Genomic DNA, 24,980 nt, shown 5'->3' on the forward strand with positions numbered 1-24,980 from the left:
TTCACGTTGCGTCGCAGTTTGCAAAACATTCGCAGTAAGATGGCGCTGTCTGGAGGGGCGGACAGAGGATCTCACAGCATGGATAAGAGCATAACACTCCCTCCGGATGAAATCTTCCGCAATTTGGAGAACGCCAAGAGGTTCGCTATAGATATAGGTATCATCACATGCAAACTTCCACCCTTGTTCTTTTCTTGTTCGTACTACAGTCACTTGTGGAGTTTGGACGTGTCAGAGTTTGTTGGGCAGGGCTGTGCTCAAACCTGTTAGCGCGTGCTGCTAATCTGTCAGTTCATTCAATGTATGTGAGAAATATCAACAAACACTTTTGATGGAGACTTCGAGGCTGTAAATATCAACTGAATAATGTTGATTATAGAAATAAACCTGAACGATGAGGTTTATATGCTCTTCTGGACTGCAAAGTGCAATCATGATTATAATTGTCAGATGTTTTGGTGGACTCAAGCAACTCCTGGTGTATTGTGTTAATAACAGAATAATTAACGGATTTGAGAAGGTTAAGTGTATATAAATATAGAATAAAGAAACAATTTGACCTCATCTTATCTGACAGGTGGCTCTTTGACAAAACTGGCCTATTACTCCACTGTTCAGCACAAAGTTGCCAAAGTAAGGTCATTCGATCATTCAGCGAAGGTAAGCTTGCAGGTAAGATTTTCTCATTTAACCCCATGGTTGCACATAACCATTAGGGGCCTTTTGTTTGGAGGCAGTTTCAGGAATTTGGATGAGAAATTAATTGACTTTACAAAAAAGTAAAACAAATAGTACTTAATGTTAGCTTGCATAATTATATAAATCAGTCACTTATATCGGCACCAGAAAAGCTTAATTGATCAAGTGCTCTAACACAAGGAATTTTTTTCTCTGTCTCTGAGCACTTGGATATAAAATATACAACATATATCGTGAATACAGAGTAAGTTAAAAAAAGAAAATGACTTGCATGTGTGAGCAAATTGGATACAATGTGTTGCAAAAGTATAAATGTATATTTGCATTATGTACTTTTTCAACAGAACATTTCACAGTAAACGGTAAAAGAGAATAGTGGCCGTTAACTGTCTCTTATTGACATGTATGGCTTCAGGGAAGGGCCTGTTCTTGTTTCTGGGTGTTTTGGAGCTCAGTGCTCTATACCACTTACCCAAGGGCAAGAGTACAAAGAGGGTACCAATTATTCTTTTAGTTGTACTGCCTGTCTGATGTAGTCTAGTTTTGTCTGATTTGGTGACCAAGGATTTGCTGACTCTGCTGGGCCTTTGTCTAAAAAGGTTTACGTTCACCTCCACTTTTTTAAGTGTGTTCAGCTGCACTAGATAGACAGCTGTCTTGTCACCATTGTGAATGAATTCAGTTCCTACTTGATAGTGTTGAACTTAAAGGTCCCATAGCATGAAAGTTTCACTTTATGAGGCTTTTTAACATTAATATGAGTTCCCCTAGCCTACATATGGTCCCCCAGTGGCTAGAAAAGGTGATGGGTGTAAACCGAGCCCTGGGTAAATTGAGAAAATGAAAGCTCAGACGGCCCAATCTGGAATCTTCCCTATATGTCGTCATACCCTATATTTCTCTGCTTTGCCCACCCACGAGAAAATGAGCTACTACAGTGTGAGGCGAGCGCAATATTTTTTTTTTTCCTTGAGAGACATCATGCCTTGTAAACGAGCGAAGCATGGCAGTTGCTCAGTGTTTGGATGTACAAATGAACACATTAGTATTTTTTTTAGTTCCTTCATCCGAGCCTATGAAGAAACAGTGGGTTAATTTTATTTTCTCTGGTAATGTGCTGATACAACTTCCCATAGTCTGCGCCACACATTTCACATACGACTGTTTCCTCAACGTGGGCCAATACAGCCCAGTTACTGTCGCTAATGTAAAGCTAGACAGCATCAAGTATGTGTGTAAATACACACACTGTAACGTGAGTGTTGTACATTTCTTTGTTGTTTGGATAACCGTTCTGCTGTTGGTGTTATGGCGCACACGATATCCATATTTCCAGATTGCAGAGCTTGATGTAATTGTAATAAGATTGTAAAAACTTTTAAGATTTATGAAATATAAAAATATGTTAACAAATAAATGATGTTGGCATAGTAGCACATTTTCCACAACGGCACCTATCCGAAAAGGTATTTGTAATAATGGCAGAGGTCTGACTAATTTAGTTGGGCTGGTTAGTGTCTATAGCTGATAATTATATATATAATATATATACGATAGCAAATCAGAGCAACATGAAGAGCCAACAATGTAGGCTAGCATTAGCTACATGATAATAACTGTAACAGCATACATAAACCAACTAAAGTACCGTATCCAGACTAAATGTGCTTCTCCATCCGGATCAGATTCTGTGTCAAACTGAAAGGCTTGAACGACTGCGTGTCTACGAGCCATTGCGATACATCCACTGTCAGCATTAGCGCATGGTACCGTGGCCGCAAGCTGGTTAAGGCCACACCCACCCTCCACCTTGCCCCGCCTCTCTCCTCCTCATTAGCATTTAAAGCTACAGACCCAGAAACGGAATGTCCTGAGGAAAGCTCATTGTGGGACTGGATTTAGTGGCTGAAATTCTGCACCAAGGCTGAATTTCGGGAAAGAGACGTCAGATACAGTATTAGGGACCACTTAGGCCTATATAAAAGCATCCAAAAAGTAGCATGTCATGGGACCTTTAAAACTAAACTAAACTGAATTCTACAAATAGGAACCTTGCATTAGATTCCAGTCTATCAAGGTATTGCAGGAGGTAGTGCATTCCATTTTGACTGAACAGGGTTTTAACGATCATACATTCCAGGTTTTTTTTTTTTTTAATTTGTGTATGAGTTTGTGAGTTTGTGACCACCAACCACTTGAATGCTGTCAGTGTGAACAGGACTTTAAGCATGGCATGTATATGAGAGGGGGAAATACAGGTTAAAAAAGTGACATGAGAAGAGCCAGTGTCTACACATTGCTTTGGTTGACTAACCAGTGACCATGCTATTTATTGCCTGTGTTACTTTTAACTAAGTCCACCCATCAAATTAAGGGAAATCAGTATTTACAAAGTAAAAATTTGAGTAATATCAACACTTTTGATAGTCCGAATTGCTCAAAACACAGAATTCTCTGAGTTAGCTTGTTTTTTAAAGCTCGGAGCCTGCCAATATCAGTACGCTTTTAGTGTCTCCTCAGGATTTTATGAAAAAGGTGACTATTAATAATTAATAGTTTTTAATAATAATTAATTTAGTAATTATTATAATATAATAATTAATAGCTGATCAAAAGTTTGTGGGAGAAAATAATGATATACAAAATATTGTGCTTATTTATTTTTTGCCAGTGAAAATAACCTTTTGAAAATACTGATATGGCAATAATAAAATAAATAAACATTCTATATTATAGGAATTTTTTTTTTTTAAGCAATGTAATCATGTTACAACACCTCACACTTGGTTTTAACACGTTATACCAATAATATTTTATTATTGGTTTCTTGTTAAATTGTCTTGTTGTTGAACAAATGCAGAAAAGGGACCAAAAGACCACCTCACACACCAGTGGGAAAGTAATAAAGTGTTTGCCTAATCAGTAGCTGCAGTAGTAGTAACTGCATAGGATTATACATAGGATAGGATTGCATAGGATTATATTCTCAGTATGTGTGAGAATTACCTGACAAGGGGGTTTACCTATATAAATTTCTCTCCATGAATAATCTCTAATAGCGTAGTTATAAGTGTATGGCTTTATGGAAAAGTACAGTATCCACATATGTGCTTCTCTATCGGTTATTAGAGTGCAGCTTGCCTTGGAATGCTTCTCATCTCAGAGCATGTTTTGAAAATAAATCTGGTTATTACCTAAATTCATGTTGGTTAAAACATATTTTAATCTAGTTGTAATATTATGTTATACATATTATATTTAAATTATAGTAGAAGATTCTGTACGTTAACATTAGTTACAACAATCTTTTTATAATTATCATTTATAATAAATACAGTATAATTATTGTATTATTATTTATTAAAGTCTTATTTTTATTTTACCTGTGGATATCATTGTTTTACTTTCTATTTAATCATGTAGCATAATTTTTCATTTTACTGGTTTCCAGGAAACAGATGGCGACCCTCTTTATGAGATATCTGTACAGGAAGAGATTACTGCCCGTCTTCACTTTATCAAGTTTGAGAATGCTTACATTGAAACCTGCCTGGATTTCATTAAGGACCACTTGGTTAACACAGAAACCAAAGTCATCAAAGCTACTGGTGGAGGGGCGTACAAGTTCAAGGACTTGATAGAGAAAAAGTTAAAGCTAAAGTAAGTAGAATTTTAGAGCTTACTGAGAACAATACTGACATGCTTTGAGTTCAAGGATTTAAACAATCAAGCATTTATTGTGAATTGTTGTAATGGTAGTTATATCATTTATTTTTCCTCTTAGAGTGGACAAAGAGGATGAAATGACTTGTCTGATTAAGGGATGCAACTTTGTTCTGAAGAATATCCCACATGAGGCTTTTGTGTATGCCAAACACGCTGATTCTGAATTCCGGTTCCAGAATACACACCCGGACATCTTCCCATACCTACTTATTAATATTGGCTCTGGAGTCTCAATAGTAAAGGTATATCCATATATAACAGGATCTACATGTCTCTGTGACATTGTGCACACACACACAGAAATTCTGAGTTTGCGGACTCTGTGACGTTCTAAAGAAAGTGTCCATATGTTGTTTTTGAAGGTTGAATCAGAGGACAAATTTGAGCGTATTGGTGGCAGTTCTATAGGTGGTGGCACTTTTTGGGGTCTTGGAGCATTACTCACAAAAACTAAGGTGGTTCATTTTGTGAATTTTTATTAGGAATTTCTGTCTATTCTTTATTTTTCATGCACTTACTTATTTTGAATTTCCATTCCCATTCTCCGTCTTAGAGGTTTGATGAACTTTTGCAGTTAGCTTCCAAAGGACAACACACAAATGTGGATATGCTTGTTAAAGACATCTATGGAGGTGCTTACGGGTCCCTGGGTTTAACTGGTGACCTCATTGCAAGTAGCTTTGGGAAATCAGCCACCACAGACAAAGGTAACGTAAAGATCATTTGCTTTGATTGTAACGAGAGGCAGTTTATTGTATGATCTGTTTTCCTCACCCAGGAAGAGTCATTTGAACCTTCACCTAGTTGGCAGTGTTAATAGTGTGAAATGAAGCCAAAGGTCTTTGGTTTCACAAAGGCGTGTATGAGGGAAATGTAACAGAAACCTGCAGTGGTCCTTTTGAAGGTCTAAAGTAACATAAAAACAAAGACCAGCAGATTATCTAGCTGGTGAATATGCCACAACATACTTAACATCTTTATTTAGGTATGCACTGTTTAGCACCATTTATTCAAATGAAGGAATAGTTTACTTGCAGGGTTTTTCCTGCATTGAAAATATTTTGGTGACCAGAGCCGACCACCAAAATTAACCTTTGTCCCGCACCCCGGAAAAGATTTATTTAATTTGACGATATCTACTGTTCTGCAGTACCGGTAACTGCTGATAGCAGGCTTCTTTAAAATGCTCACGTGAAGAGCGTCAAAGTTTTCTATTTGCAATGTGTTTTTGCAGCTTTGAGCTTTGTAGCCAATCACAGTCATATCTGTCATATTTGTTGAGCATGTGTCTTGAAGATGTTTAAGTTAGTCAGAGTCCACTCGACACCGCTCAAAACGATGGAGTTTTTGTTCAGCATGAGTTCTGCACACTACTGAATCCTTTAGTTATAACCAAGTATAAACACAAAGTCAATAAGTGATTCATTGCACAGCGTAGACAGCTTCATTGATTATAACAGGAGTTTTCACAAATGTGCAGCTTTGTGTACCTCGTGTTATAATGGCAGCAAGTATATGTTTTTCATGCTGCTAACTACACATTGCAAAGTTCCTGGATTGACAAGCATATTTAGATGCACAATTTGAATCCGATTGACAGTATTAACCATAGCAATGGACAGAACAAAACAATCTGATACATGTCAAATGATAAGTGCTTTAATTCTTGGAGTGTAAATGCAAAATAATAGACCTGCCAATTTTTCTATGTAATAATGTGTTACTTTGTTCATTTTAATACTAACTTTACAAAACAGTCACTCAGTGACTTTTTACATAAATATGTACAGATTTTTAAGTATGAAATAGTTCTCTAAACACTTTTTTTAATGATCTGTCCTGACAATAATTGTTTTTTAATAATAAATTATAAAATAATAAATAAATTGGATAAGTTAATATTACAAACTGTTTCTTTGTATTTATTTTGGATTTATTATCAGTACTGGGCTCGCACTTCACATGTACTGTGTGTGAGGGTGACCGTGTTTGTCCGTCACCACCGAAGACCATTTTTGGACCAGGACAAACCCTGACGTGAGCGTTATAAGATCTCACTTACTTAGATGGGCATTTTATATTTGTATGTATTACTCAGAGTTCTCCAAAGAAGACATGGCAAAGAGTCTACTGCATATGATAAGCAATGACATTGGACAGCTGGCCTGCCTCTACGCCAAACTGCATAACCTTACCAGAGTCTATTTCGGAGGATTCTTCATTCGAGGACATCCTGTCACCATGCACACCATCACCTATAGCATCAACTTCTTCACTAAGGTCTCCAACCTGTTTCTTTTTAATCTGTTCATAAGCTGTGTAATAATGGCTTGCTGGAAAACTTGATCAGGTCAAACGTGGCATTATGTCAAATATTTTGTTTAACTGATTATTGTCCCAGGGAAGTGATTTCCTTCATAGCTAGTTTAATGTGTCTCTCATCACTCTCTTATATTTCTTATTGTATAATACAACAATGACTACATGTTATTTCTCACTTTCATTTTCAAGATAGAAATCTCATTACATACTGCTATGTTGTGTGGATATTTTCGATAAAGAATTGGATTTATTTGTAGGGGGAGGTCCAGGCTTTATTTCTAAGACATGAAGGATATCTTGGTGCTATTGGGGCCTTTTTAAAGGGGGCAGAAGAAGACAGTAAGTTACTGTCATATACACAATCAAACTGTTTAGTACTTGCTGCAGAGATTGTAGTTTGTTTTACTGACTTGTTTTTTTGTTAGACCCTAACCAGTACAGCTGGGGAGAGAACTATGCTGGCAGCTCTGGTCTCATGAGTGTATCTCCAGACTTAAATCCCGTGCAGCGGGCTCGTAGCGGAACGGTAAGTTGGCACAAAAAGAGGCCCACTGTAAATTGGCTGCTGCAGTATTTTTTTAAAGAAACATCTTTTTTGAGAGACAAAGTAGAATGTAGTTGGAATTATATCTTTAGTGCAGTATTTATGGATTTGGTCAACTGAGATGCATGCTGCTTATCCTTCATGACCTATTTTGTGTTCTCCGTAATGTTGTCATTTCATCTCTTTTCTTTTTTTTTCTTCTCCATCCATCTTCCCCATCTATTCCGTAACCTTTTGCCTCAGTTTTCAGTAAGTACTTTTCCATCCAGGCTTTTCTTTGAGTTCTCTCTGGATGCTTTTTGCTTTCAACAAATGCTCATCCTCTAGCTATTATGCCATCACTGGTAGCAGTATTTCCTGAAAATACAAGGTTCTCGGAAGGTTATTTTTTATCATGAATATACAAACCCGATTCCAAAAAAGTTGGGACACTGAATGAATTGTGAATAAAAAAAGAATGCAATAATTTACAAATCTCATAAACGTATATTTTATTCACAATAGAATATAGATAACATATCAAATGTTGAAAGTGACATTTTGAAATGTCATGCCAAATATTGGCACATTTTTGGATTTCATGAGAGCTACACATTCCAATAAAGTTGGGACAGGTAGCAATAAGAGGCTGGAAAAGTTAAATGTACATATAAGGAACAGCTGGAGGACCAATTTGCAACTTATTAGGTCAATTGGCAACATGATTGGGTATAAAAAGAGCCTCTCAGAGTGGCAGTGTCTCTCAGAAGTCAAGATGGGCAGAGGATCACAAATTCCCCCAATGCTGCGGCGAAAAATAGTGGAGCAATATCAGAAAGGAGTTTCTCAGAGAAAAATTGCAAAGAGTTTGATGTTATCATCATCTACAGTGCATAATATCATCCAAAGATTCAGAGAATCTGGAACAATCTCTGTGCGTAAGGGTCAAGGCTGGAAAACCATACTGGATGCCCGTGATCTTCGGGCCCTTAGACGGCACTGCATCACATACAGGAATGGTACTGTAATGGAAATCACAACATGGGCTCAGGAATACTTCCAGAAAACACTGTCGGTGAACACAATACACCGACATTTTGGCAGTTAGAAATACATGCTCATTTTTAATATTATTTTAAGGTAGAATTAAATGAACTACTCAGCATTTTGTTCGGTACCCCCTTTTGTCACCTCACGTACCCCCAAGGGGTACGTGTACCCCAGTTTGGGAACCACTGAATTACAACATCATGGCTGCGTAGAAGAAGGATCCGGGTACTGAAATGGCCAGCCTGCAGTCCAGATCTTTCACCCATAGAAAACATTTGGCGCATCATAAAGAGGAAGATGTGACAAAGAAGACCTAAGACAGTTGAGCAACTAGAAGCCTGTATTAGACAAGAATGGGACAACATTCCTATTCCTAAACGTGAGCAACTTGTCTCCTCAGTCCCCAGACGTTTGCTTGCAGACTGTTATAAAAAGAAGAGGGGATGCCACACAGTGGTAAACATGGCCATGTTCCAACTTTTTGAGATGTGTTGATGCCATGAAATTTAAAATCAACTTATTTTTCCCTTAAAATGATACATTTTTCTCAGTTTAAACATATGATATGTCATCTGTTGTATTCTGAATAAAATATTGAAATTTGAAACTTCCACATCACTGCATTCTGTTTTTATTCACAATTTGTACAGTGTCCCAACTTTTTTGGAATCGTGTTTGTATGTGTGTGCTGCCATGGATATTATTCAGTGTGATGCATTTGTTTTTCATAAGTGCACCTTAACTAGTAGTATATAAGAACTCTCCATATTGTATGTTTGACAGTTACTGCTGTGGTAAAATGTGTCATAAAGGTGGAATTTTGATCACACTGTTAGGACCTGTTCACACAGAATGTGTTTTTGCACTTTTTTTATGTTTTAACTCAAACATGTGCTAGATGGATGTCTTTGACTATTGCACCACTTGTCATCGCTGCTTTTTCAGTGTTGCATGCATGAGTGTCATGTTTTTAAGATGCCGAGCCGAGTTCAGCTTTTAAACATGTTTCAAGACACTGCCTTCTTTTCCATTTAGCAGCACTGTGGCTCTGAATTTGTATACTTTTTTGTGTTGTCCTGGTGAATGGGTTACAACCACAAATAACAGTTGAGTAGGGCTTGTAAATGGTGCTGCAGAGATGAGCACTCTATTTACCTGGTTTTGGCCTATTTTTGTAGGCAAAGCCAGGAAACAAGTTAGCATTTATAGCTTTCCAGTTCCATCGTCCTGAAGACGATGTTGTTGTTTTTTAATGGGTGTTTGGTTAAAGGGCCTGAAATAAGGTTTGATCAAGATATTTTCACATTTTATTCTACAACATAAACTACATCAGCAATACCCCCTTGTGAAATTTTTTTTTTTTTTTAAAGCTTTTACTTGTCTTGAGCTGGTGGCTAAATGGGACTATGGAGGTTGTTGAGGACACAAGTCAGCACGAAACAGAAGTTGCAATAGTCTTTTCTTCTCTGGAGGGGAAGTTATTTTGATTAAAGATTATGAGGGCACATTCATTTAAAAAAAAAACAATGATGGGCATGGATAATTATTTATAATAAATACTGCAATATTAAAAAAAAAAAAAATTCAATTTTGATTTTGTCGTGACTTTAAACATCACACTGAACAGGAAAACTCATTTACTCACTAGTCTGCTTTCACAGCCTTGTGTTTTATAATCATGCTCTTGCAAACTATTCTAAGTCAGACTTTCAGATAATTTTTTTTTTTTTTTTTTTTTTTAATTAAAGACTGAAAGAGTTGTTGGAAGCTGTTTTAACCTCTTCTTGGTGTCAACAGCATTTCTGCTGATGATGTATTGCAGTTCCTTTGCAGATGAATACACAAATTGCCATTTTAGCATTGTGGGTACTTACTCCTCTTCCTTCATTGTCTTCAGTTTGACATGTTGGAGATGGACCGCCTGGAGAGGCAGCTCGTGAACCTCCCCCTGCTGCAGGACCCAACCTCTTATATCCCAGACACAGTGGACTTGACTGAGGATGCTTTGGCTCGGGAGTACTGGCTCTTCTGCTTTGAGGAGGCATTGGATGGGGTGAGGCTTTCAGACTAATTTGCTATGTTAACTTGTTAGAAAATAAGTTTACAAGTCTCACATCTCAGCCTGAAGTCCATTCAATTTTTTGTGGCTTATTCTGACAAAAACAACCAACTGTGATTTTCTGACCGTCTTGTAAAATGATTAACAATGTGTTTAATCTGAAACAATAATTGACCAGTATGGGGAAAAATAGCATAGCAGTTTCCTTCTATGAACAATGTACAGAAAAGTGACTATGCCGGTCCTGTTTATACCCGTATGTGCCGGGTAGGTGTGTCTCTGGCCAGTGAGATTTACATGCGATCTCGATTGGCTCGTTTTGTACCACTCGGAGTTGATTGGGCTCCCAGGTGAGACCCCATTACGTCAGTATCGGCGTGACGTCTCCATTCCCTCCTTCAGGGAACAATAGTAACCTAGACGTTCATGTAACTTTTAGTGTAACGTTCTAGTGTTCAAAATTTTTTGTAGTATATGCAAAACGCGTCTTCGTCTCGCCCATATAAACAATGATACCCGTAAAACAGTATATTTTCTTTATAGAAAATAGCTGTGAAGTTTCCAAGCAAAGAAACATTTTTGTTCAGCAGTAGTGGCCATGCAATGAGTTTGCAGCTTAAGAGTGGATCCATGTGGATGCTGCACACTGGTGGTGGTTGAGGAGAGACCCCCTGATATGATTGTAAAGCGCTTTGGGTTAGGGCTGCACGATTAATCGCATGCCATTGTCATGCGTGTCTCATCAGTAAAGCCGGTTCTGTGATTAGCGGTAAATGTCCATCACCTGCTTTCAAATGGATCGGCACTTAATATACAGAGCCGTAGTTCGCGAACAAGCTACGCAATATCACGTTCATAATCGAAGGCGATTCATCTGCGATTATGAACGCGATACTGCGTAGCTTGTCCGCGAACTACGGCTCTGTATATTAAGTGCCGCTCCATTTGAAAGCAGGTGATGGACATTTACCGCTATTCACAGAACCGGCTTTACTGACGAGACACGCATGACAATCTCATGCGATTAATCGTGCAGCCCTACTTTGGGTGTACATTAGTACATAAGAAGGTTCTATATAAATGCCTCATTCATTCATTCACTCACTCACTCACACTAAGCACAGTTCCCTTGTACCGAGCACGAGCATGATTGTCCCCAACACAATAGTAGCTGTTTTGTGCTTTGGCACAGTTAGCGATCACACTGAATACACACCGTGCCTTCGGCATACCTCGCCCAGGCATGGTACGGAGCGATCAAGCTAGTCAAATGACGCATGTAATAAATTAATGTTCATATAATTTAAAATTGAATCACTGTGAAATCACAATTAATTTGATTCTTAGCTTTTTAAATCGACCGTTATTGACAGAAACAAACAGTTGACGATTCAAAAATCCATGTTTCAAGATCGATTCATATACATTGTCAGGATTTGTAATTGATGCATTGAGAAAACAAGTGAATTGTTACACCGCTAGAAAACACTTAAATGCCATCGTACATTTTCACTGTCCTGTGTATGCCATGTGCAATGACGCCTGCAATTGGCTTTGTATTTTGCTTCAACCATGAAGACTTATGCAAGTTTATATATTGTTTGATGTTGTGTGTGCTTGTGTATAATTGGTAGCAAGTGGAATAAAGCTGTCTCCAGAGAACACAATTCCATTGCGAATATGTGGGGAGCAAAAAAATCTAAATTTAGAATTTTTCAGAATTGTTGAAGAGAGAATCATGATGCAATCACGTGATAAATCGTATGATATGAATATAAATCGTATATATATAAATCGTGTGATATGTAGTTATCATATCTACATACCTCTATGTAGATATGTAGTTCCTCCACAGAATTGCTATGTGTTTCCTGAAAGTATAGAGCTAGCCATTATGATTGGATTTCTATACTTACTAACTGGGAAGACTCTTTAATCCAAAGCAACTTGTAGATGAAATGTATACCTTGCATTCACTAAGTGTGTTCATTGGAATTGAAGCCGTGACATTTGTGTCATTTGCGTCATGCTCTGTAGCACTTTGGTGGCTTGCAGTCAGAGGCTGAGATTAGAAGGGTCAGGTTTACTGTACACTATATATTTTTTTATTGATTCAGTAATTGTCAGTAAATTTCATAGCTTCTGTTCCAGCAGTATTCAAATGGCGGACCACGGTACGGTTCTGGCCCCCGGCTTGGTTCCATCCGGACCTTGGGCATAATTGTGCCATTATACTATTAATACAGATTAAAGTGAGCAGCGTGTAAAAACAATGGTGCAGTTCACACCACAAGTGGTCAGGGTCATTTATGATAATGATCTTTCGGCACCACATCCTCTAATATTTTTATCTAGAGCCAAACACCCTTCATTCAAGCCCTTTCTGCTCTGTGTGCATTGCTTCTCTCTCCCTGTTACGTCCCCCTGGCGTCTAGAGGATATGGAGATGTAACATGAGAAAAGATTAACTATTAAAAAGCTGTTAAAAGAATGGACTCATTTATTAAGGAGATGTGATGTGTGTAGTAAAGAAACAGGCAGAGAAGAACTAAATTTGTAGATGCTTTTAGTAAGGGAAAAATAATTCAATGTAACAAAACACCAATGATACAATAAGCAGTGAACCAAACATACATCCAAAACAAACAAATACCTATTTACAAATTATGTACAAAAGTAAAATAAACGATAACAAAGCGAGGGACGAGAGCGGTGCTAAAACAAAAAAAATCAATAAAACAAAACAAGTTAACTAAACCCCAACAAATTCTAAACTAATCAAAAGAAAGCAAGGAAAATAACATCTTCAGTGTAGAACACCGCTATCTACACTAACTAACAAACATAAATACATAAATTGGCACCCGCTCCTAAACTAGTGTGTTTAAACAACTTTACTCTACGTGTTGCGAGGTGTAAGTCACGTGACATACTAACCTGGTCCCATCACTATGTATCGGAGAAGGACTTGAACAAACTCTGACAAATCAAGAGTCGAGTCACGCCATAATCACAGTATCAGTAGTAGGGCATGATGAACACAGTTTCAAGTGAAGAAAACACACAATAAACAAATCAAACTAAACAAGAGCAAAAACACGACAGCAAACGCAGGAGAGCAAACAAAACAAAGCAAACGCTTCTCCCGCGCTCGTGTCGCATCCGGGTCTTTATACGCGCCCACTAGCGTCTCATTGGTTCTCGGGATGTCGCGAGACTCCGATGACTGGCCGCGACGTCATCCAATTACGGGACCTGTAACAAGTGACAGTGAGAGAGAGAGAGAGAGAGAGAGAGAGAGAGAGAGAGAGAGAACGCTACGGGACGTAACACCCCCACCCTTAAAAAACAAACATACACATGTTTGATAGAACCAACCTATACCAGTAGGTACTCTTCCTTAGACCCGAGACAGAGCGTCTGCCACGACATTATCTGTACCCTTCTTGTACCGGATCTCAAGATTGTAGTTCTGAAAAATAAGGGACCACCTCATCAACCTTTGGTTCTGGTTACGCATACGTGAAATAAAAGTTAAAGGGTTGTGGTCTGTATAAACAGTCACAGGAAATACAGAAGAACCAACGTAAACCTCGAAGTGTTGGATTGCCAACAGCAAAGCCAAAGCCTCCTTCTCTATCGTTGAATAGTTCCGTTGACTTCTATTAAACTTCTTAGAGAAATAACAGACCGGGTGATCGATTCCATCCTTATCCTCTTGTATGAGTACGGCACCAGCTCCTAAATCACTCGCATCCACCTCCAGTTTGAACGCCAAGGAGAAATTTGGAGCAGACAGAACAGGCTTACTACACAGCAACACTTTAATATTTTCAAATGCTGTTTGACAATCAGTTGACCAGACAAAATGTTCTGAAGGACTGAGTAAAGTAGTTAATGGTGCAGCAACGGAGGAGAAATTGCGACAAAAACACCGATAGAAACCGGCCATGCCCAGGAATCTACGTAGCTCACGTCGGGTCTTAGGTACTGGAAAGTCATTTATCGCTGAAATTTTGGCCATCACCGGACGTACTTGACCATACCCCACCTGCTTACCAAGGTAAGTCACTGTAGCCTTACCGATTTCACACTTGGAGAAATTCAAAGTCAATGAAGCCTCCTGCAAATGCTTGAACACAGTCTCTAAAAGAGATACATGCTCACTCCAACTCTGTGAATAAACCACAATATCATCAAGATAAGCGTTACAATTCGGGACATCAGCAAGAACCAAATTAACCAGTCTCTGAAAAGTGGCTGCGGCATTTCGCAGGCCGAACGCCATAACCCTGTACTGAAGAAAACAATCTGGTGTTACAAAAGCTGAAATTTCAGATGCTCTGGGCGTTAATGGAACTTGCCAATATCCCTTGAGCAAATCCAGCTTACTCACAAATTTGGCGGAACCAACGCTGTCAACACAGTCCTCTATCCGTGGCATCGGGAAACAATCAGGGACAGTTACAGCATTGACACGTCGGTAGTCTGTACAAAAGCGTGCGGTACCATCTGACTTTTGTACCAAAAGACATGGCGAACTCCATGCACTAAGACTAGGACTGGCTAAACCTTTCTCTAATAGATACTGAGTTTCCTTCTTCATTGCAGCTCTTTTAATAAAGTTAACTCTATAAGGATGCTGCTTAATCGGCTGGGCCTCCCCTACATTGATATCATGCTGTAAAACATTGGTTAGTGTAGGAGTGTCCCCCAGTATAGAAGAAAAATTGCTAAGGAGTTTAATGATATCATCCCTCTGATCGGTATTAAGATGTGCCAAGAAACTTGACAGATTGGCTAGGGTTTCAGAATTAGACAATCTAGCAGATAACAATGGGGTATCTAACTCCAATAAGCCTTCCGCATTGTCTTGATCGTCAGCAAATGAGCTCTTGTCACATGCCACACCTACTGGACGGACACAATCGTCTTCCTTCTCCTTAGGTGACTCCCTGTCATCTCTGGTATGGTAAGCTTTTAACATATTGATATGACATACCCGTTTCTGACGTCTCCTATCTGGTGTACGCAATACATAATCTGTCTCTCCTCTCTTCTCCAAGATCTCATAAGGCCCTGAAAACCGTGCAGTTAATGCAGACCCTGGAACGGGAAGTAGAACCAGCACCTGATCGCCAACTGCAAAAGATCTGTTGACAGCAGATTTATCATACCACATTTTCATCTTGCCTTGAGCTTTAGCCAATGTCTCACGAGCCAGCATACATGATTTCTGAAGTTGATCACGGAATTTGCTAACATAGTCTAACACGTTTGTTTTCTTAGAGTCCTCAATGCCTAACATCCTCTCTTTTAGGACTTTCAATGGTCCTCTAACAGTATGGCCAAAGACCAGCTCTGATGGGCTGAACTTGAGGGACTCCTGCACTGTTTCACGAATTGAAAATAAAAGCAAGGGAACACCTTCATCCCACTCGGACCCTGTCTCGAGGCAGTATTTCCTAAGCATTGCTTTTAAAGTCTGATGGAACCTCTCCAAGGACCCCTGACTTTCTGGGTGATAGGCACTGGCTATGCGATGTGTAATATTGAGTGACTTAAAAACTTGAGCACACAACTTAGACAGAAAATTAGTCCCCTGATCAGTCTGGACAATTCTTGGTAAACCAAATGTGGTAAAAAACTTTGTTAAAACTTTAACGACTGCTCGGGATGTGATTTTGCGTAGTGGAATTGCTTCCGGGTATCTGGTAGCTGAACACATAATAGTCAATAAAAACTGATTACCAGATTTGGTCTTTGGCAAAGGACCAACACAATCCACAATCACATGTTCAAAAGGTTCGCCTATGACGGGAATTGGAATTAAAGGGGCTGGTGGAATCACCTGGTTTGGCTTTCCAGCATACTGGCAAACATGACAAGTCTTGCAGTACTTTACAACGTCACGCTTCAAACCGTACCAAAAGAAATGCTGTAAAACACGATTGTATGTTTTCGTCACCCCTAAGTGTCCGGAGAGCAGATGATCGTGCGCCAACGACAATACCTGTTGACGAAAAATGGAAGGAACCACCACCTGATAAACAACGTTCCACTCATCCTCGACAGCATTATTTTTATGCCACTTCCGCACCAGCAGTCCATCTCTCACTAAAAATGAGACATTGTTAAGTGCAGGTTTCTCAGCCAGTTTAAAACATTTCACAAGTGAAATATCATTCTTCTGAGCTTCAATTAGCTTTTCACGAGTTACCGTCAATATTAATGGGTCGCTTACGACAACCTCATTCCCCTGATCACTGACATGAGACTCATCTGCAAGACTTCCCTCAGCCTCTTGATCTGCACATAAGAAAGAGTCAAATAAAGACACACCACCATCTTTCTTTGATTGAGCACGTGTGATGACGCAAGCAGTAAATGCACTTGGATATTTCTGTGCCAAATCATCAGAGCTATGCTCTGTCAGAGTATCAACTACCTCAAGTGAAGGTACCACCTTCCCTCCGGCCAAATCGTTACCCAAAATGAAGGATACCCCTTTCACTGGTAAAGCAGGGCGTACTCCTACCTCCACAAAACCGGACACCAAGTCTGTCTGCAGATGGATACGATGAACCGGGACTCTCATGACCTCCATGCTGAAACTCTGTACGAGTCTATTAGATCCAACTGATGTCTGATCTGAAAAAGGCAAAACATCTGCACACACAAATGACTGGGCAGCGCCCGTGTCTCTTAACACCCGCACTTCTACCTGATCTTCCTCCTTACCTGATAATGATACGTAACCTTTAGAAAGAAATGGTACATAAACACTGTCAACCTCACCTTGAATCTGTTCAAGATGTGCACCCGGATCAATGGCATTCACAAATGCAACCTCTTTTGTTTGGGTCTGCTGCTTACGCTTCAGAGTCAAACAATCCGCTATAACATGTCCCTTCTTATGACAGTAAAAACACTCCCGCATTTCTTTGGGCTTCTCGCCATTTAACTTGGGTTGCTGAACTTTCGTCGGCACCCTAAAAAAGGACTTTTCAATGCTTGCTGGCTGAAAAACATTTCGGTGTGTGAGCACAAACTCATCCGCTAACACTGCTGCCTGAGATAAAGTTGTTACTTTCTGTTCATTCAAATACAGCACCATTCTCTCTGGAAGACACTGTTTAAAATCTTCTAGTAGCATAAGCTCTCTAAGCGATGTGAAATCATCCACCTTACTAGAAGCGCACCACCTATCAAAAAGGATTCCCTTGTCTCGGGCAAATTCGACGTACGTTTGACTGGCGTTTTTTCTACGAGTACGAAATTGCTGCCTATAGGCCTCTGGGACTAATTCATAAGCTTTAAGTACAGCTAGCTTAACCACCTCATACTTAAGACTGTCTTCTAAAGACAAGGTTGAATAAACTTCTAAAGCTTTCCCAGCTAATTTACATTGCAACAACAATGACCATACCTCTTTTGGCCAACCCAAAGAAGTTGCAATTCTTTCGAAAGCGTTAAAATAGCTATCCACTTCCGTTTCACGAAAACTTGGCACTAAGGCAATATGTTTGCCAACATCAAAAGTGGCTGAAGTCGAATTAGCTGAATTGTCACTTACCGATGAAGAGTTCTGTGGAACAGAGGAAACCGCAGCAGCCTTCGCCGCCTCGATGTCCAACTGTCGAAGCTTAACCTCCTTATCGGCTTCAATTTCGAGCTTGCGCACCTGTAGACGCAGATCTAGTTCTGCTTGGCGGGATTGTGCTCTTTCTCGAGCTTCCATACGGAGCCGTTCAATCCGCACTCTCAACTGCGCCTCCCCTGTTGACCTGGGAGAGACTGGTGAAAAAGGTTCAAAAGGTGGAAGAGTTGCCCCAACGGTAGCCTCCGCCTCCGCTGTGACTAACTCGCCCTCACCTTCACCTACCTTCCCAGCATTCTGCTCCATGCCCGCAAGATCTGCCCCTCGGTCTACCACCGGCAAGCTTAACACTCCAGAGTCAATTAAGCAGTCAATCAATTCAGCTTTAATTTTCTTTTTTAAAGTTTGCTTTGGAATCGCAATTTGGAAGTGGTTAGCTATAATTAACAACTCATCTTTTCTGCACTTCTCAATCACCTCTAATGAGGGATTATTAACAAAGCTCTGCAAGTTAAACGCCATCAAAACTCATCAACATATGCCACGAGACCAAATTTGCTCAACCTGCATTCACACAAAATTCTGCCTGTAACCACACACACCTTATTCCTTAACAAAGGAGACAGCATCGCTTTGGGACGAGCCCCCAATTATGTTACGTCCCCCTGGCGTCTAGAGGATATGGAGACGTAACATGAGAAAAGATTAACTATTAAAAAGCTGTTAAAAGAATGGACTCATTTATTAAGGAGATGTGATGTGTGTAGTAAAGAAACAGGCAGAGAAGAACTAAATTTGTAGTTGCTTTTAGTAAGGGAAAAATAATTCAATGTAACAAAACACCAATGATACAATAAGCAGTGAACCAAACATACATCCAAAACAAACAAATACCTATTTACAAATTATGTACAAAAGTAAAATAAACGATAACAAAGCGAGGGACGAGAGCGGTGCTAAAACAAAAAAAATCAATAAAACAAAACAAGTTAACTAAACCCCAACAAATTCTAAACTAATCAAAAGAAAGCAAGGAAAATAACATCTTCAGTGTAGAACACCGCTATCTACACTAACTAACAAACATAAATACATAAATTGGCACCCGCTCCTAAACTAGTGTGTTTAAACAACTTTACTCTACGTGTTGCGAGGTGTAAGTCACGTGACATACTAACCTGGTCCCATCACTATGTATCGGAGAAGGACTTGAACAAACTCTGACAAATCAAGAGTCGAGTCACGCCATAATCACAGTATCAGTAGTAGGGCATGATGAACACAGTTTCAAGTGAAGAAAACACACAATAAACAAATCAAACTAAACAAGAGCAAAAACACGACAGCAAACGCAGGAGAGCAAACAAAACAAAGCAAACGCTTCTCCCGCGCTCGTGTCGCATCCGGGTCTTTATACGCGCCCACTAGCGTCTCATTGGTTCTCGGGATGTCGCGAGACTCCGATGACTGGCCGCGACGTCATCCAATTACGGGACCTGTAACAAGTGACAGTGAGAGAGAGAGAGAGAGAGAGAGAGAGAGAGAGAGAGAACGCTACGGGACGTAACACATTGAAAGCTGCAGATGACATGGATTTTAACAGTAGAAACATGGTGAGCAAAACATACTTTGCAAAATGCTGCAGAAAAATGGCAAATTATTCTTTTTTTTGCCATACATTTAGCCATTAATCAGCATATTAAGAGCATTCATAATAATGTTATAATTTGGAACATTATTTAGAGATGGCAAACGGAAGACAAAACACTTTGAAATTACTAGTTAACTTTTTGTGCTCATGAGAGTTTTAATTATTAGATTATTACATTACATTATATTACATTGTTTTAGTATTTTATTACTTTGAGCAAAATATAAAAATGGTCCAGACTTTTCTTAAGAGCTAAAGCCCCCAGTATGTTTTCTCAGTCCCAAGGCCTTCTGTGTGTTGTTTACGTAGATGTCTAAAAAAAAAAAAAAAAAAAAAAAAGAATAATAATAAAGGGCCTGATCTTACCTTTTTAATATTCATATTCAGTTGGGAGTAATTAAATGTACTTTTTTGTTTTTGGTAAATATTGGTTAAAAATTCTTAAACATTACTGCTTAGGCTTGGGGATTCTCATCTTTGATGACTATTTTGAATGTTTAGGATTTTTTCTTTTACAGAGTTCTGTGGCTTCCCCGATGGAAATGTATAACTGTTCTAAAAAAGTATTGTCCAGACCTCCACTGGGATAGAAATATAGAGACCGGACCTCTTGGAACTTTGAATACCCCTGAGTTGCTACCCCACTGGAATGATGGTCAAATACTCCTTAAACTGATGTTTCCATTAGTGTCTTATTCGTGACACTCATGTAGACACCGTAAGAGTTACAGCAAACCCCAAAAAACCCAAAAACAAACACTGAATAACTCCTACACAATAACCAACATCAAAAATAAAACGATACAATTACAAAATGATAGACATTAAACTCATTTATCGTTATAACCCTCAAGTGGGATGCACAAAAATGCAATGGGGAGAGAAAACCGTCATAGATTTTTAGGCTGTGTCCTTCACATCACACACACACACACACCTGGTGGAAATGGGTCGCGCTTTATACAGTACAAATGTTGCACATCAAGTCCGTATCAAAATAAAAGTCCTTCAAGGCAGCTTAGTACAAATAAATCAATACAGACTATAAACTCTCCTTTGTAAATTAGCGGTCCGTTACACCCTGTTCTATTCTTATATCTCTCTCATATCCTAAACTTATATCCACATGTTACTGACTTAATTTTGTTTTTTAAAAGGTGGTGAAGCGAGCCGTGGCTAGCCAGAAAGACCAACCAGAGGCTGTGGAGAGGGCAGAGAAGTTTCGTCAGAAATACCGTCACAAACTCCAGACCCTCCGGCACCAGCCTTTGTAAGGCCACCATTGAACCTTCAGCCTCTGCCATGACTCATCATGGGTTCATTCTTCAGCTTGACTGATATATCTGTGGCTTAATATTCAACAAGATCTTAGTAGTGATTAGGATGTTTTATGAGTTACAGTCTTGTAGTGTGTGTGTGTGTGTGTGTGTGTGTGTGTGCGCGCTTGAGTGTTGCTGGATGAGTGTTTCTCTCTTCTAATGTAGCTTGCCTCTCCTCTCATCTCTAGTGCTTATGGATCCCTCACCGTCAGAAGTCTTTTAGACACAAGAGAACACTGTTTAAACGAGTTCAACTTTCCTGACCCCTACTCTAAGGTTTACATTGAATCATCCTTCACCTTGCCTGTGGTGCTTCAAATTACACCAGTTCCCCACAATCTCTTATTTAAAATCTTGTAAACATATTTTATCTGTTATGAGATTGTTTCAATATCTATCTCTGTGCATCTGTTTGTCTATTTTCCAGTGGTTAAACCATTGTTTATGTTGAGTGTTTTTTGTTAGTAGTCAACGGAGAATTATCTAACAGTCTGATTCTCTTTTTTTCCTTGCAGATCAAGCAGAAAGAGAATGACATGGCCCTGAAATACTATCTAAAGGTGGTGAAGTCAGTAGAGGAGCTGAGCTGGGAGCAAAGACAGTTCACTTTGGTCAAAGGCCTCCTGGCCGGCAACGTTTTCGACTGGGGAGCCAAAGCCGTGTCAGAGTGAGTGTACTAACAAATATGCTAGGAGAAGATGTTTTTTTTTTTTTTTTTTAGATTTTTTTTGTTTGGGGAATGTTCTTACTTTTTTTTTTTTTTTTTTTTTTTTTTTCAGCGTGCTTGAATCAGATCCAGACTTTGGGTTTGAACAAGCAAAACAACAACTACAAGGTATGAAAACTTTTAAACTTTCATATAATAATGATAAAATGTTATATTACAAATTATTTTTTGTCTGATAAGTGATAAACTCTTTTATGTTTGTACACTACTGGACAAAACTTTAGAATAATTGGAATTTATTTGATCAAAAATACACTAAAAAAAATAATATTATTACAACATTATTATTAAATATTATTACAATTCAAAAGAACTGTTGTCTATTTTAAGACTGTTGTCTGTTTTTAGCCACAAAAATATTTTCAGTGCAGGAAAAACCCTGATCATTACTCCAGTCTTCAGTGTCACATGATCCTTCAGAAATCATTCTAATATGCTGATTTGGTCAAGAAACATTTTTTATTATCAGTGTTGAAACCAGTTTAACTGCTTAATATTTTTATTATGTACTACCATTCTTTTTTTTTTTTTTTTTTTTTTTTTTTTTTTTAAATGTGTCCTTGCTGAATAAAAGTATTTTCTTTCTTTTCTTAAAAAAAAGAGATTAATACTTTATTTCAGCAAGGAGGCATTAAAATGATCAAAAGTGACAAAGAAATTCATAAACTTTTCTCTTTCAAAATGAATGCTTTTCTATTCAATGTTCTATTCATTAAAGAATCTTGAAAAAATGTATATGTTTTATGTTATGTTTTCCACATAAATATAAAACTGTTATCAACATTGTTAATAATTGAGCACCAATAATAACTGATAACAATTGAGCACCAATAATAACTGATAACAATTGAGCACCAAATCAGCATGTTTGAATTATTTCTGAAGGATTGTGTGACACTGAAGACTGGAGTAATGACTGTTAAAATTTCATTTTTGCCATCACAGGAATAATTATATTAAAATATGTTAAAATAGAATATATTAAATAGAATAGAATAGAAATATATTAAAGTAGAAAACAGTTATTTTAAATTGTAATCCTATTTATAGTATTATTGTTTCTACTGTATTTTTTGATAACTTTTTAAGTTTTATATTTTATATTCCCAGAGAGGCCATGGCTTGTGGATGCCTACAACCAATGGATTGAGAGAATGAAGGTCAGATCTTAAATCGACAATGACTTTAAAGTCTCTCAAATGCCATATTGAACTTTATAGTTAGCTGCACTAAAACACTGTGTTCACACAAGGTGTGATATAATAGTATCTCTTCATTTTTAATGAGCACTTTTGTCCATTTAAAAAAAAAAAAAAAAAAAAAAAAAAAAAAAAACTGCAACAGGACATTTGGTCTTATTTACACATAGTTGTGTGTACTGTAAAATCTGCACAGGAATCAGGATTGATTTAAATCAAGCTAAAATGTATTCTAAATGTACACATGTTCCCTGGGGCCTTTTTAAAAAAATAATTAAGAGCAAGTAATTTTTATGACATATATAATTACAAATCAAATAAGTAGTATGTTAAGTTGTACTACAAAGGTTTTTTGAGTAACAATAAATGAAAAAAAAAAAAAGTATGTTAATAAATTGTTGCAGGCACGAACTCCCTCATTTAGAATAATCTGTATTAGAGGTTGACTGATAATGGATCTTGTCGATACCAACTAAAGTTAGATAACAGGCCATTAACCAATTAGTTGAATAATATTTTTTTTATTACTTGTATGAATTAAAACTTCCCACACAAAATGCTATTATTTAATTATAAAAAAAAAAAAACTGTGCTTCACTACTCACCATAGGGGCCAATCCCACAGAAATGGCCATGCACCTACAGAAAAACACGAGATATTCTCCATTCATTTTATCTAATCAAAAAAAAAGAGAAAAAAAAAGATTGAGATTCGGGAATGTGTTTTAGTTTGGTTGGTAATTATAGGCGGAGGGTGAACCAACTCCAGGGTATGGCGAAGGAGATGCGCTTCCCCTTTAAAAACACAAAACCGCACAATCTAACCGCACACACCACTGTTAATTGTAATACTGTATACTGTATGCAGGATTTGGCATGGCAGAAAGTGTGCAAGGAGTGCTCCCTTTTATAATCACTAATAAGCTGTCACTCTTCTTAGCTCATTGCAGTCTCACAAAGTTCTGTTATAATCAATGAAGCTGACTACACATTGAATCTCTTATTTACATAATTGTTCTTTTATAATGAGAGGATTTGTGGGCCTGCAAAACTCCCATTGCCATTGCGTTCAAGAAATTAATAGATATGTTTGTGATTGGCTACATTGCTCAACACTGCAAAATGTTGTAAATAGAAACCTTTGAGATACACACTGGATCGTTTGATAAATCTGGTTCACCAGTATGCTATTATTATGGAGAAAACTGATCCTAGACCAAAAACAAAGACTCTAAAAGCAATCAGAAGCAGCAAGAGGCAGTGGTTTGAGTAATAAAATTCCATCTAGTCTGTCTTTACCCTGGCAGGGGACCCACCCTCAGAAACATAAATCGGCGCTTATGCTACTGACATACTCAGGGTTGCCAAGTAGGCTACTTAGTTGGCTACTTTTTAAACCGTTGCTGCAGATTTATTTCCCTCCACCTCTGTGGTGCTAAAGTTTTGACATATCGCATAAATTATATTTGACTGAAATGCTTGTATTGAAATATTTTATATTCTACTAATGATAAGGTAATTTGGCTACTTTTGGGCTATTTTTGATTGGCCATTGGGCTAGTTTTGTTACATAGACCTGGCAACCCTGTTCATTGTCGATGTACAAGAATGGGAGAGAGTGGGATATGGAAATAAAATCATGTCATGTGTTTTTAAATGTAAATTTTAAGTGTAAATTTGAAAATGTAATATTTGGCATGTTAAACAATCTATGAGGTCTTCCTGGTCTTGATTGAACGCTGTGCCTGCTGGCTTTCTCTTACAGGGTCCTCCTCATAAATGTGCATTGTTTTTCGTAGATAATAGTGGAATAGACATTATTCTCGGGGTTTTCCCTTTCATTAGAGAACTCCTCATCAGAGGCACAGAGGTAAGTCAACAACAAGTGTCTCAGAAGAAAATTGTTATTGTTGGCTCTTCTCAATGTGTTCTTTGAGTTTTATTTACACATGTGAGCACGTTGGCTTTTAGGTTGTGCTTGCCAGTAACTCAGGCCCTGCCCTAAATGATGTCACTAACAGCGAGCTGCAGATCTTAACTGAGAGAATAGCTGCCATGGACCCTGTCATTCAGTGAGTTCTCACCCTTATTACCTGTGGTGAAAA

The 24,980-nt window shown here is 38.3% G+C and overlaps 1 protein-coding gene across 8 annotated transcripts; it reads left to right on the forward strand.

The window, feature by feature from the left end:
• Positions 1–24,980, forward strand: LOC125256227 (4'-phosphopantetheine phosphatase-like). Of its 8 annotated transcripts, none has more exons than XM_048172037.1 (18): positions 1–140; positions 578–672; positions 4,151–4,359; positions 4,484–4,667; positions 4,788–4,880; positions 4,979–5,132; positions 6,524–6,705; positions 7,005–7,086; positions 7,173–7,273; positions 7,535–7,540; positions 10,218–10,373; positions 20,788–20,900; positions 21,138–21,225; positions 21,465–21,616; positions 21,729–21,784; positions 22,787–22,836; positions 24,641–24,745; positions 24,847–24,979. In XM_048172037.1, the coding sequence occupies exons 1-18, from the start codon at positions 107–109 to the stop codon at positions 24,949–24,951; spliced, it is 1,965 nt and encodes a 654-aa protein (XP_048027994.1). In that variant the 5' UTR covers positions 1–106; the 3' UTR covers positions 24,952–24,979. The 8 variants fall into 8 exon arrangements, 7 of the variants coding, with proteins under 7 accessions (XP_048027994.1, XP_048027996.1, XP_048027990.1 ...); XM_048172039.1 differs by having other exon boundaries at positions 578–660; XR_007182080.1 differs by having other exon boundaries at positions 2–157; positions 24,675–24,745; positions 24,847–24,961.

This window comes from Megalobrama amblycephala, linkage group LG21, assembly GCF_018812025.1.
Source record: "Megalobrama amblycephala isolate DHTTF-2021 linkage group LG21, ASM1881202v1, whole genome shotgun sequence".
NCBI lineage: Eukaryota > Metazoa > Chordata > Actinopteri > Cypriniformes > Xenocyprididae > Megalobrama > Megalobrama amblycephala.

Excerpts from the sequence above, each read along its gene's own strand:
- LOC125256227 (XM_048172033.1), top strand. The coding sequence starts at position 40 with ATGGCGCTGTCTGGAGGGGCGGACAGAGGATCTCACAGCATGGATAAG. Across the intron at positions 673-4,150 it reads CAGCGAAGGTAAGCTTGCAG|GAAACAGATGGCGACCCTCT; the intron begins GTAAGATTTTCT and ends ACTGGTTTCCAG. Across the intron at positions 20,901-21,137 it reads ACCCTCCGGCACCAGCCTTT|TGCTTATGGATCCCTCACCG; the intron begins GTAAGGCCACCA and ends TCTCATCTCTAG.